Source organism: Bos javanicus, chromosome 11 (assembly GCF_032452875.1).
Source record: "Bos javanicus breed banteng chromosome 11, ARS-OSU_banteng_1.0, whole genome shotgun sequence".
In the NCBI taxonomy this organism is placed as follows: Eukaryota; Metazoa; Chordata; class Mammalia; order Artiodactyla; family Bovidae; genus Bos; species Bos javanicus.
In genome coordinates, this window is record NC_083878.1 from 7661798 (window position 1) to 7675451 (window position 13654).

The 13654-nt window shown below is 42.8% G+C and overlaps 1 protein-coding gene across 6 annotated transcripts in view; it reads left to right on the top strand.

Moving 5' to 3' along the window:
- Positions 1 to 12377, top strand: part of TMEM182 (transmembrane protein 182) — a 66078-nt gene extending 53701 nt beyond the window's left edge. For all 6 annotated transcript variants that reach the window (XM_061431798.1, XM_061431800.1, XM_061431802.1 and 3 more), the window contains one exon: positions 9495 to 12377. In XM_061431798.1, the coding sequence (XP_061287782.1) occupies positions 9495 to 9744 (250 nt within the window). In that variant the 3' untranslated portion in view covers positions 9745 to 12377. The remainder of the gene's footprint in view (positions 1 to 9494) is intronic.
- The last annotated feature ends 1277 nt before the right edge of the window (positions 12378 to 13654 follow it).

Consider the following 13654-nt stretch of genomic DNA (forward strand, 5'->3'; position numbering starts at 1 on the left):
GTCTTGGTTTTGAATGGGAGTCAACGTGGTAGACACAGGCACACGTCGAAGAGATGATGGGTTTGCTTCCAGACCCTTCTCTGCTGTAATCCATTAGTGTGCAATACCGTTATGTCTAAAATACGGTTGAAATAGCGTGAGGACGGCCATGATGTGACGCAGAAACACAGAGTGAGCCAAAGGTATGTGGAAAAACGGCGCTGACAGACTCGCTCGGTGCAGGTTGCCACAGACCTTCACTTCACTACAAAATGCAGTACCTGAGACGCACAGTCAAGTGAAAGGCAGTAAAACAAGGTCTGCCTGTACGTGACACTAAAGCGAAGGGACAAGTCCCCGGAGGAGGAATTCAAAAAGGACGCATCACAGTCAGTTTAACCTCTGAGCCAGAAGATGGCTGCAGAGGGGAGGCGGGTGTGAGGGGGAGAGAGGAGTCACCCCCGCCCCCACCACCCCAGCCTTGGCGGGTTGCACCATCCTTGCTGGGGACCATCTGGACTGTGGTCAGCTCCTGCCCAGGTGAATCGAGGATGTGAGAAGCCTGCTCAGTAATAGCTTTGGTGGAACATTTTTGAAAAAAAGCTTCAATTTGAAACTTGGAGAAGTAAATGCTCCCCACCCCCTTTTAAAAGATGTATCTGAGCTGAGACCTAGAGTAACAAGCCTGCAAATGAATGCACTGAATAATTAACCTCCAGCCTGAGGAGTCTTAAACATGTCAGGTGACAAGACTTTTTGGCCTATAAATAGGATCTCTGGTTTGGAGTGAATTCTGCCAAGGTGGACGGGCAGAGTGTGTTTCCATCTGCCTCGTTTTCCTCTTCCAAAGTACGTGCATCATTAACGTCTACTGTTTACTCGGTACTGTGAGGGGTTTAATTTGTTTGCGAATATTCTGTTTGATTCCACACCCTTTCCCCAAACTGTCATTTGCTGGAAAATAACTAGCAGTGAGTAGGCAAGGCATATTGCTTTCTTCACTAGATTATGTTATGTTTTCTGAGGCCTTTTTCCCTTCACACATGCTTTCTTATGTAGAAGAGAAGCACATGAGGTATAGATGTGTCTGAATGATCAGATCAACAGGGGTTGGATTTTCCTAGGAAGAATCTCTGCTTCCTATGACCAAGGGGCTGCTGTGGAGGGGAGGGAGGCTTGCTTGACTGGACAGTGGAAACAGAAAACGTCCTTAACACGACTAAGCTCTGGTCTGGATTCGCCTGATGCGCTTTCTGAAATATCCCCTAGACAGGGGCTGTGAGGTGACGGGCGCCACCTGGTGGAGGATTCCAGCAAGGCCCGGGCAAACACGTGAAACCACCTTTTCCCTCTCTGCTTCCATGAAGTCTCCGAAAGGAGAATCTATGGCAAGCTGCTTCTCGTGCCTCTTGGCCCGTGCTGAAATAGTCCTGTCACATGAGAAGCTCTGACCCTTCAGAAGGTTTCGGAGGATGATATTTCTAGCCACAGCAAGAGCGTACGCCAAAGCTCAGTGTTGGCTATGTGCTCGTCCTGTCTGGGGCATCTTGCTCCCGGAGTGCTTTCCTCTGTTCATTTCTTTTATTGCTCTCTTCGGTGGGCACCTTGCGTCATCTGTATTTTACTAGTGATGAATCGGAGACACAGAGACGTTAGAACCATGCTCAGTGTTACTCAGCTACTAAAGTTTACACTTTCTAAACAGTGAACCTGAACCAGGGTAGACAGATTGCAGCCCTGTGCTCTTCAACCACCATATACTTTCTGAAACTCAGTTACCATCAACAGACCCTTCCTTGGCCTTAAATGAAACTGCTTCTCAGATCAAACCCCTCACTACTTATGAGTAGATATGGATATATGTGCACAATCATTCTCTATCAATCATTGTTTCACAAGAAAGTACAGAGTATTGACACTTCCCTGGTGGTCTAGTGGTTAAGACTCTGTGCTTCCAATGCAGGAGATGAGGGTTCAATCCCTAGTTAGGGAGCTAAGGTTCTGCATGCCATGGGGAATGGCCAAAAAGCTAAAAAAAAAAAAAAAAAGAGTACAGAGTATTGAATATAAAGGATGTTTAATGTCGGAAGTTATCATGCCAATCTAAAAAAGTAGTAAGTATTTGAAAAATCTGATAGATAATACCCAATACATAGGATTCATTGACTAAAGACATTAGACCAGAAAATGACCTTTGTACATTTTTTTTGTACAAAAAATGTCTTCTCACCACACGGCCAATAAGAAACCCACCTTGTTCTTGATATGCCATAATTATTTGTCCGTTTATTTGTTTTATTATGATCACAAAGCTTCATGGGCTTTGGGACCATATTTTGATTATGCCTCCAGTAAGCTATTTTAACCTAACAGAAGCAGAGGATATCAAGAAGAGGTGGCAAGAATACACAGAAGAACTGTACAAAAAAGATCATGTCCCAGATAATCACGATGGTGTGATCACTAACCTAGAGCCAGACATCCTGGAATGTGAAGTCAAGTGGGCCTTAGAAAGCATCACTACAAACAAAGCTAGTGGAGGTGATGGAATTCCAGTTGAGCTATTTCAAATCCTCAAAGATGATGCTGTGAAAGTGCTGCACTCAATATGCCAGCAAATTTGGAAAACTCAGCAGTGGCCACAGGACTGGAAAAGGTCAGTTTTCATTCCAGTCCCAAAGAAAGGCAATGCCAAAGAATGCTCAAACTACCGCGCAATTGTACTCATCTCACACGCTAGTAAAGTAATGCTCAAAATTCTCCAAGCCAGGCTTCAGCAATACATGAACCGTGAACTTCCTGATGTTCAAGCTGGTTTTAGAAAAGGCAGAGGAACCAGAAATCAAATTGCCGACATCCATTGGATCACGGGAAAAGCAAGAGAGTTCCAGAAAAACATCTATTTCTACTTTATTGACTATGCCAAAGCCTTTGACTATGTGGATCACAATAAACTGTGGGAAATTCTGAGAGATGGGAATACCAGACCACTTGACCTGCCTCTTGAGAAATCTGTGTACAGGTCAGGAAGCAACAGTTAGAACTGAACATGGAACAACAGACTGGTTCCAAATAGGAAAAGGAGTACATCAAGGCTGTATATTGTCACCCTGCTTATTTAACTTCTATGCAGAGTACATCATGAGAAACGCTGGGCTGGAAGAAACACAAGCTGGAATCAAGATTGCTGGGAGAAATACCAGCATCAGATATGCAGATGACACCACCCTTATGGCAGAAAGTGAAGAGGAACTAAAAAGCCTCTTGATGAAGGTCAAAGTGAGGAGTGAAAAAGTTGGCTTAAAGCTCAACATTCAGAAAACAAAGATCATAGCATCCAGTCCCATCACTTCATGGGAAATAGATGGGGAAACAGTGGAAACAGTGTCAGACTTTATTTTTCTGGGCTCCAAAATCACTGCAGATGGTGACTGCAGCCATGAAATTAAAAGACGCTTACTCCTTGGAAGGAAAGTTATGTCTAACCTAGATAGCATATTCAAAAGCAGAAACATTACTTTGCCAACAAAGATCCGTCTAGTCAAGGCTATGGTTTTTCCTGTGGTCATGTATGGATGTGAGAATTGGACTGTGAAGAAGGCTGAGCGCTGAAGAATTGACGCTCTTGAACTGTGGTGTTGGAGAAGACTCTTGAGAGTCCCTTGGACTGCAAGGAGATCCAACCAGTCCATTCTGAAGGAGATCAGCCCTGGGATTTCTTTGGAAGGAATGATGCTAAAGCTGAAACTCTAGTACTTTGGCCACCTCATGCGAAGAGTTGACTCATTGGAAAAGACTCTGATGCTGGGAAGGATTGGGGGCAGGAGGAGAAGGGGACGCCAGAGGATGAGATGGCTGGATGGCATCACTGACTCAATGGACGTGAGTCTGAGTGAACTCCGGGAGATGGTGATGGACAGGGAGGCCTGGCGTGCTGTGATTCATGGAGTTGCAAAGAGTCGGACACGACTGAGTGACTGAACTGAACTGAAGCTATTTTATGAATTTTTGTTAGACTTCAAAAAATAGAAATTATAAAATTCAATTGGAGATAAGTTATGCTTTCAAAATGTATGACCTAATTTAAATATAACTTCATTTAAAACAATTATTACCTGAATATTGGCAATACTTTCTATGCCTGCTAAAATGACTGTGGCAAGTGGGTTTGAAATATAATACACTTGTCTCTCAAGACAGCTATTGCTTATGTTTTTATGAATTTCTTTTTGTAGTTAAGATTTTTCCGTAGTGTTAGTGCTTCACGTGGTGGGTGGACCAAATCAATAATTGTTGTTGTTCAATCCCTAAATCGTGTCTGACTCTTTGTGACCCTATGGACTGCAGCACGCCAGGCTTCCCTGTCTTTTCACTATGTCCCAGAATTTACTAAAACTCATGTCCACTGAGTAGGTGATGCCATCCAACTATCTCATTCTCTGTTGCCCTCTTCTCCTGCTGCCCCCAGTCGTTTCCAGCATCAGGGTCTTTCCCAAGTGTTGGCTCTTTGCATCAGGTGGCCAGAGTATTGGAGCTTCAGCTTCTGCAGCAGTCCTTCCAATGAGTATTCTGGGTTGATTTCCTTTAGGATTGACTGGTTTGATCTCCTTTCCGTCCAAGGGACTCTCAAGAATCTTCTCGAGCACCAGTTTGAAAGCATCAGTTCTTCATTGCTCAGCCTTCTTTATGGTCCACCTCTCACATCCATACATTATTGATCCATACATCAATAATATTGCTGATATCCCATCAATAGGAGATGCGTCTCTCTGGGTGTGAACACACGTCCTCTCCTCCCACCCCACCCCCACCACATTCACTTCCCAGCACAGGTAGCCACACATTTCCACCACACTTTTTTTTTTCTTTTTTCATACATTTTGTTTCTTGTTTTGATATATTTTCAAACTTACAGAGAAATGGTAAGCCCCTTCACCCAGAGACTGCCTTCAGATATTTCTGATTTTCCCAACGTCTATTAAAGAAAGCAAAAGAATCGAGTCCTGGAACAGGCCCTGTGTTTAGATGTGTCATCTGAGTATCCATCAGACCAGAGTAAATCCTTCTTTGACCTTCATGAGCTGGGCTCTTTCAAGGAGTACAGGCCTGTGGTTTTCTGGAACGTTCCTGAGTTGGTCTGCCTGATGCTTCCTCAGTACTGGGTTTCGGTTCTTCCCTCCCGCTGCAGCTGCACAGCCGTTACATTGTGTTCTCACTGAATCTCTTGAAGTGGTAAGTGACACCAGTCTCTCATGTCCCTGGTTTTACCAACTTTGATCCCTTGAGTAAAGTGGGATTTGCCAGGTTTCTTCAGTGTAAAGTTGCTGTTTTTTCTTTACGACTAATATGCGTTTTTGTGGGAAGAGACTCTGAGCCAGTGTAAACATTTATTTCCCATCTAAATTTCATCCACTAGTTTTAGTATCCATTTTTGTTTCTTGCCTGAATTAATTCTGACTTAAATCATCACCTAGCAGTGATTTTTGATTCAGCTCTTCCTTCTATATTTATGTCAGCATTCTGAATGAAAGGCATTCCCTTCTCCCTACTTATTTATTTACTTGCTTATTTATATCTCTCTGGGCTCTTGGATCCCTCTTTTGTTTGATGGGATGTAATGGGCTTCTATCATTATTTGTTTAATAGTCAAATGTTCTTAGAACTGGCTAGGAGAAGCCCCAAGATGTGTTTTCTGAACGCCCTCACTGTTCTCTGAGCACACCTGTACTTTTTTGGTATAACATGATGTTCCAGATTCGTCTTGTACTTTCTGTCCCAGCCTGGACTCAGCTGTTTGTCAGAGATGCCCCGAACCCTGGGTTTAGAAGCTGAGTTGTGGATGCCCGGTGTGCTCCATGGAACTGGGGTGGTGTTGCTGCCAGACTTTCACAGGGAACAGCCAGGAAGTGTAGCTAGGCACACACACGCACAAAGGTGTGTGCACACATTTGCCTCCGTATCCATTCATTTATCCATCTATCTAAAACCGCAAATTTGCACCAACACATTCAATTCTAAAAAATCACCATAGAGTTCATTCTAGCTTTTCCCCCTTTTCAAATTTGTGACTCCCTTTTCAGGAGTGAAGAACTTGACTCCAGTTCACCTCAATATATGTATGTGGATGATCAGTCCTGCTGTAAGCAATGGTCTCCTGACTCTTCTTTTGGCTACTTACTTCATGCAGCCCCCGTCATAAATTTTTGCTGCCATATTAGCTAATTTGTTGGCCTTTGGTGTAAATACTGATAGTTCCCCCAGGTTTGTTTGTTCATTTTACTTCTGTTTGTCTGCACGCACACACACACACACACACACACACACACACACACACACACGACACGGGCGATGTAGTGGGCTTTGAAGAGTAGGGAAGCACTGTTCTACCCCAGGGGTATAATCATAAGCTGGTCTGTTATGAAGTAAATGGACTATGTCTCCAACCAGTGAACAAGACTGCATTGATAGAAACCACTATTATTCGTTGCTTTCAGGGTGTAATTGCTCTTTAAAGAACAGCAGTGATTAAATGTAACTGAATTCTTCCTTATTATGGATCGTCTGCATGATGTCCTACAATACTTTTTAATAATTTTATTTATTTATTTATTATTCTTGGCCGTGCTGGGTCTTTACTGCCGCCTAGACTTTTTCTCTAGTTGGCGGCAAGCGGGAGCTACTCTCCAGTAACGTGCGAGAGCTTCTCATTGCTAGTGTCCTCTCTGGTTGCAGAGCACGGGCTCTGGAGCACGTGGGCTTCCGTAGTTGCAGCTCCCAGGCTCTAAAGCACAGGCTCAGTAGCTGTGGCGCACGCGCTGCGCTGCTTTACAGCGTGTGGAGACCACCTGGCCCAGGGGTCGAACCCATGTCTCCTGCATTGGCAGACAGGTTCTTTACCACTGAGCCACCTGGAAGGCCCTACAATACTTTAAAAAATATAGTCTAAATTCAGTAATTTACAATTCTTCAAGAAAAGATGTATAAAGCTACTAGTTTTTCATGAAGGAAACTTTTTAAAATTAAAATACCTGAAAGCAAAAGAGATTCACGTGATGCAAGGAAGCTTTTATATATACATATATATATATATATATATATAAACAAATAATAAAAAATGGTTTGCAATGTGTTTGCATAAGGCAAAGGGTATGCAGATGACCAAGCCACACCTTTACCTTAGCAGAGCACACTGTCTGTGTATTTGCTGAAAAAAAAAATGCAATGAGGGGCTCAGACTTGCTAGACAACACATGGCCTCACCGTATTGTTGTCACAGTCTGGGGCATGGCTCTGCGAGGAGCTTGCTGGCCGGATCCGGCTTCACTGTCTCTTTGTGATCCAGTTGTCGTGCAGTGATTAGACTGCTCTATTCTGTGCTGCAATATTTACATTCACGTGCAGAAGGCAGAGTGAAGGATGGTTCTTATTAGTGAAGCCATTGTGTTGACTCTTCACAACTCTGTAGCTTGTATCATGATCAGGGTGAAGTTTCAGCTCTGATGATGACATACTTTGACATAACTTGTGGGCCCTTCTCAAGATTCTTTATGAAATTGATGACCCAGGAGGGCGAGGACACCTAAATACTTCAGGAACATGGTTAACTCCACAAGAGTGATGGATGGCTAGGCTTGTAACCCACGTTAAATCTTCTCTCCATGTTTCCCAGCCTCTGCTCCTGATCACAGGGTGGTGCTTACCTTCCAGACAGACTGGCAATTAGAATGTGGAGCTTTTATACCCGATAGTTCAGTTCATTCATTCAAAGAGTACAGTAGATCCTTAACAAGTTTGGATTGAACTTTTGGACAAATAACAAGTGACCTCAGGTATATTTTTGTTGTTCTGTTGCTAAGTCATATCTGACTCTGCAACCCCATGGACTGCAGCATGTCACGATTCCCTGTCCTTCACTATCTCCCAGAGTTTGCTCAAACTCATGTCCTTTGAGTCAGTGATGCCATCCAACCATCTCATCCTTTGCTACCACCTTCTCCTCTTGCCCTTAATCTTTCCCAGCATGAGGGTCTTTTATAATGAGCCAGCTTTTCGCATCAGGTGGGCAAAGGATTAGAGCTTCAGCATCAGCCCTTCCAGTGAATATTCAGAATTGATTTCCTTTAGGATTGACTGGTTTGATCTCCTTGCTGTCCAAGGGACTCTCAAGAGTCTTTTCCAGCATGATTCGAAAGCATCAATTCTTAGCACTCAGCCTTGTTTATGGTCCAGCTCTCAATATCCATACATGACTACTGGAAGTATATTTTGCTTTGGGACAAATTCGTGTATGGGGACCTGTCCCTCATTCAGTAGTGAATCAACTTAGCGGCTCTCGAGACTGCATCTCAGTGCAGCGGTTGCACGTCCTTGCTGTCACGGTAACAGTCACATGGAAAAGCATGTGCCTAGTAGTAGTCTCAGATTTCCGCATTCATACAGCTCTTCTGTCGTGTTATTTGATAAAGTCAAGCGTCCAACACTATGCTACTTCTCTGCCCTTATAATCCCAACGGTATTTTTGAATAGGTGGATTGCAGTTTTATATTGAAATGGTTCATAAATTATATTGAAGGTTTAGTAATTTCCCTCCCTCCTTTCTTTCTTTCTTCCTTTCTTTTATTTAATAAGGCTCTTGATCGCAAATCCACAGAAAGTTTGTTAAAGAGTCACGTATGTTCTTTTATATTAGTTCAGTGCTCCCATCTCTGTTTTTTTTTCTGGTACTTACTTACTTGGCTTCTGTTTTCACTGTCACATTTACAGCACCAGTTAGCTGTAATTATAAATGTTACATTGTTATAACAATAGTCAGAAAGACTTTGAACTAAAAATCAGCTAGGAAAGCTACCAGCTGAGTTTGCATAAACTTGAAACTGGGGGTTCAGAGTACCTGTTTCATGAGTATGTTGTACATGTTGAAAGAAATAACGTATAACAATGCTCATCACAAACGAGACATACAATAAAGACGAATAAATGTTGGAAAGTAAATTCTGCTAGGCAGGGCTTCCCTGGTGGCTCAGACGGTAAAGAATCTGCCAGCATTTGAGGAGACCTGGGTTCAATCCCTGAAGATTTCCTGGAGAAGGGAATGGCAACTCACTCCAGTTTTTTTGCCTGGAGAATCCCATGGACAGAGGGATTCTTGCCTGGCGGGCTACAGTCCATGGGGTCCCACAGAGTCAGAGACGACTAAGCGGCTTCCACAATAGCATAAGGGATCTTTGACTCTTAGGTTCGCAAGCACCTGATGCGGCCCCTGGCACACGGTCAGCGCTCAGTCAGCACAGGTCAGCCACCGTCCTTGTTCTTCTGCAGCTCCCGCCCTCAGTGCCCTGATCACTGAAGATAAGTGATGTGCCTAGGAAGCGTTCAGTAGCAGGTCTGACACCAAGCAGGCGATTTAGCTAGAGTTGCATTCTCACAGTTTTATCGTCGGGCGTGTGACTGGTCTGCTAGCACGCTCGGGCAGACATCTTCAGAAAGGCTAAAGGTGTCTTGTTCTGTCCCCTCAGGCGTCCTGTTTGCCCTGGTGGTGATGCTGTACGTCATCTGGGTGCAGGCGGTGGCCGACTTGGAAAGCTACAGACACAGGAAAATGAGAGACTGCTTGGATTTCAGCCCCTCTGTGCTGTACGGCTGGTCGTTCTTCCTGGCCCCGGCGGGAATTTTTTTCTCCCTGCTAGCTGGATTACTGTTTCTGATTGTTGGACGGCACATTCAGATACATCACTAGTCAGACTGCTGGCTCCAGTGTCTCCCTGAAAGATTTAAAACAGAGCTTTTTTTTTTTTTTTTTTTTCATTTTGTCTCCATGATCCCGGCATAGAATGAGTTGATGTAACTTGTTAGTTGCTATTTGAATTAGCCATTGTGATTTTCTCTCATAAGAGGGTCCTAGAATCTCTCCAGGTGCTTCGGTCTTGTCTAAGTGCCCTCAGGAACCTAGTTTGCAGGTAACAGGGGCCTCATCCCTTTCACCATACTTGGAGTTTGCAGGTAGCAAAGGCCTGAACCATCATCAGGGGCAGATCATGATTTGATCTAAGCCTCCTTCGCATTCACTTCCGCTACTGTTAAGAATAATTCTTGGGAGAGTAATTATGAACAACAAACAAATGTTGTCAGAGAATTAACTCTGCTTCTTTTCTCTGTACGTCAATACCCACATACACAGGTACCAGCTCCTGTGAGCAGATTACTCACCACTAAAAATAGATCAAAGTTGCTCCCTTAGCAGGAGCCACACAAACTCATCAGTCAGAATGGGCCCCCACAAAACCAACCTGTATTTATTCTTCTTTCTTAACCAAAATTAAGTTTGGTTATGTTAAGTTATTCACTTAATTGTGCATGCTTATATAAATCTTAGGCTATATTTAAAAGAAGCAAATCTTTATACCAAATCACAGATAACGCAGATTGGATTTTTCGTGAACTGAAAGTGGCTTAATTGTGTATGGAATATGGTTGAAAGTATGTAAAAACCAAGCGCCTGTGCTTTGTACATAATTCTATTTGATATTTTAAAATTCCCAGCTAAAAATTATATTGATAATCTGTCCAGCATGTGAAGATTTACTGATGAAATGTGTTTTTAATATGCACTCACTATAAACGCCCAAAATGCTTCCAGATGAGGGTGATAATAGTCTTGCTTTATTAAAGACTATGAAATGTTAACTTTCCCCAAGATCCTATGGGTTGTAGCTCTTCCCGTCATTTGATGCCCTTCCCTGTTGTCCCTCCCTGACTTCAGCTTTACAGCAAGTACATTAGCATTTACGGATCTGCTGTTTGCTTTAACCTCTTGGAGGAAAACCTGAGGGGGTGGGCATGTAGGAATGATTATATTCACTAGAGTAGACATTTTGCATATCAAAGATGTTTGTTTGGCACTAGTTTTGATGGAAATCGCATCCATCTGAGAAGCCTAGGTCTAATTTGCATTTTGGAAGCCCCCTGGCAGAGGACTCGCCTAGTGGAGGCACAGAGGCTCTGCGTGGTGTGCGGACTGACGTGTTCCAGACACAGCACTTTACTCTGCAGCTGCTGCGGACACCAAGGGCTTGAGTCGGAGGCGGCTGGAAGGGTGACCCCTTAGAAGCCGAGCCTGGGGTGGGGCAGAGGCGCTGGTGCCCCGGTGCTTCACCCCCTGGTCCCCAGATTGTCTCTTCTGTGCACACCTTGTACTTTCCTTTAGACCTGGTTTACTGGGAGGGTGCTCTTGGGGTGGGAAATGAAGGTCTGAGGTGTGTGCGGATCACGGGGCGTTTTAGGGGTTACGTACGGACCGGGCTTTCCTGTTAAAAAAAAAAGAAAGAAAAGACTTCAGGTCCTTAACTGGTTTCTCAGGAGGTTTCAGTTTTATCATACACGTTTTCCTGGTACTTTCCTTTGTGTTCTTCTGTTTCATTTTTATATTGCTTCATTTATTTCTTTGCTTTTGGCCTGATTATTACAAAAAATAATTATGGGTTCTGTTATGCATGTTGACTGTGATATTAAGTTGTGGCATGCTATTAAGTTTTCCAGACGATGCTAGATGTATTTGATTAACTCATGGCATCTGTAAAAACAATTCCTTTTGGTAGAACTTTGGAATGGAGACTTTTTTTAGTGTATTATACGTCATTCAAATTTCATGTGCAAGCTGTTTTTTTTTTTTTTTAGTAAAGGTTTGAATATTTGTAGTTTTCAGATGATTAGTCTTACTTTCTAATATTTGTGTGACTACCATATATTTATCTTAGGGTAACTGGCTGAATATCTGATGTACATGAGACTTTTACTCAGATCCACACTTTGGAAGTAATAGTTGTAATGCACTGATCACATTAATTCAAGCATATTGCCTGATCTATTTCAGCAACAATCCATGGAGGAAAGGTGAGTTGTATTTACTATGTCAACGAGTAAAATGCACTTATATATTCTTGTAACAGTCTTATATCTGATTTGGGATAGTATGCTTCATTTTATTTCTCTATTTAGTGTATTGATTTATTTCCAAATCTTTCAAAGTTTTGAAAATCTTTTTTTAAGAGAATTGAATTTGCATCTTGAAGTTTCAGTTCAATGAATAAGATAGCTTCTTGGTGACACTTGCAGAAAGAGTGAGGTAAGAGGAAAGTGAGGTGTGATCTTGGACTCTGGTGGAGACTGTTCTCTCCTTCTCCTCTTTGCCCAAGCAGTTTAGTTCAGTCCTGTGACAGGGAACACAGGAAACTGCTGGGAAAACCCTACAAAGATGCTGAATGAAGATGTTTAATTTGGGATTGAAGGTATGCTGTTAGCTAATACTGTTAAGTGTACTGTTACTGGACACTGACTGCTTTTATGACTAATCTATGAAATGTATTTACTGAATTTGAAGATTAAATCCACTTGTAAGAGTATATTTATGTGATGGAAGAGGTGTCAGTGCTTGGTAATTATCGATTATCAACGTGTGTGTGTGTGTGCGTGTGTTACGTCTGTAAGTTTGTTTTTGTGGGTTTTTTTCCTACTGCTCTCTCTCCACTTGACCTGACTGACTATTGTGTTACGTCTGTAAGTTTGTTTTTGTGGTTTTTTTTTTTTTTCTACTATTCTTTCTCCACTTGACCTGACTGACTGCTAGCACAATCGGCAGACCATCTCAAGGCTGCTGGGAATAGGGGCCGCATCATACGCTTGTAGATACTTGGTTTTTGATCGATTGATCGATACAGCATCATTAGTACAGTTTATGATTTCTAATACTTTTGCCTGTCCACATGATAGCATGATGTTTCTAATTAATGCAGTTGCTTCATAATGTTGCTGTCTTAGTCATAAGCTGGTGAACCCTAAAGCCTACCATTTTACCACTTACCCAGCTTCCAGAAAAATATGATTTCCAAGGTCTGTTACTTCCTATTCACAGACACAATAAGACAGAAAAAAAAGACATTAAAATTTGTTTACTTCTCCAAATTGTTTTTCTTTGCAAAAGTTATGCATATTCATTAAACCATTCAGAAAGTATAAATGAGTAGAAAGAAAGAAATTTCATCCATAACTCCACCAGTAGAGTCAAGCAGTACATCAATAGTTCTAGTAGGTCACTTAAAGTTCTCAGTTGCTCAGTCACGTCCAGCTCTTTGTGACCCCCATGGACTGTAAACCCACCAGGTTCCTCTGTCCAGGGGATTCTCCAGGCAAGAATACGGGAGTGAGTTGCCATGCCCTCCTCCAGGGCATCTTCCCCACCCAGGGATCAAACCCACCCACCTCTCTTCTGTCTGCTCCATTTGCAGGTGGGTTCTTTACCACGAGGGCCACCTGGGGACGTTAGATAACTTAAAGGGTCATATAGAAAAGTGCTTTGTAAACTTAGGTTTTTACTTAATATGACAGCTTGAACAGTTTTGTTCATTAGATATTTCAGAGATTATCTGCACTCTCAATAGCAGCCAGGCCCATGCATCTCAGACATGGGCCCGCCTGGCCTATGTTAGAGTCTCTGATTCTGGAGATCCTGCTGTTTCTGAGTCACTTTGCTGTTCTTCATGTGGACATACTTTAAAATGGAGAAATAACAAGGAATGTCCACCCTAGGTTATGGGCTTCCCAGGTGGCTCAGTGGTAAAGAATCTGCCTGCCAATGTAGGAGATGCAAGAGGTGAGTTTGATCCCTGGGTCAGGAAGATGC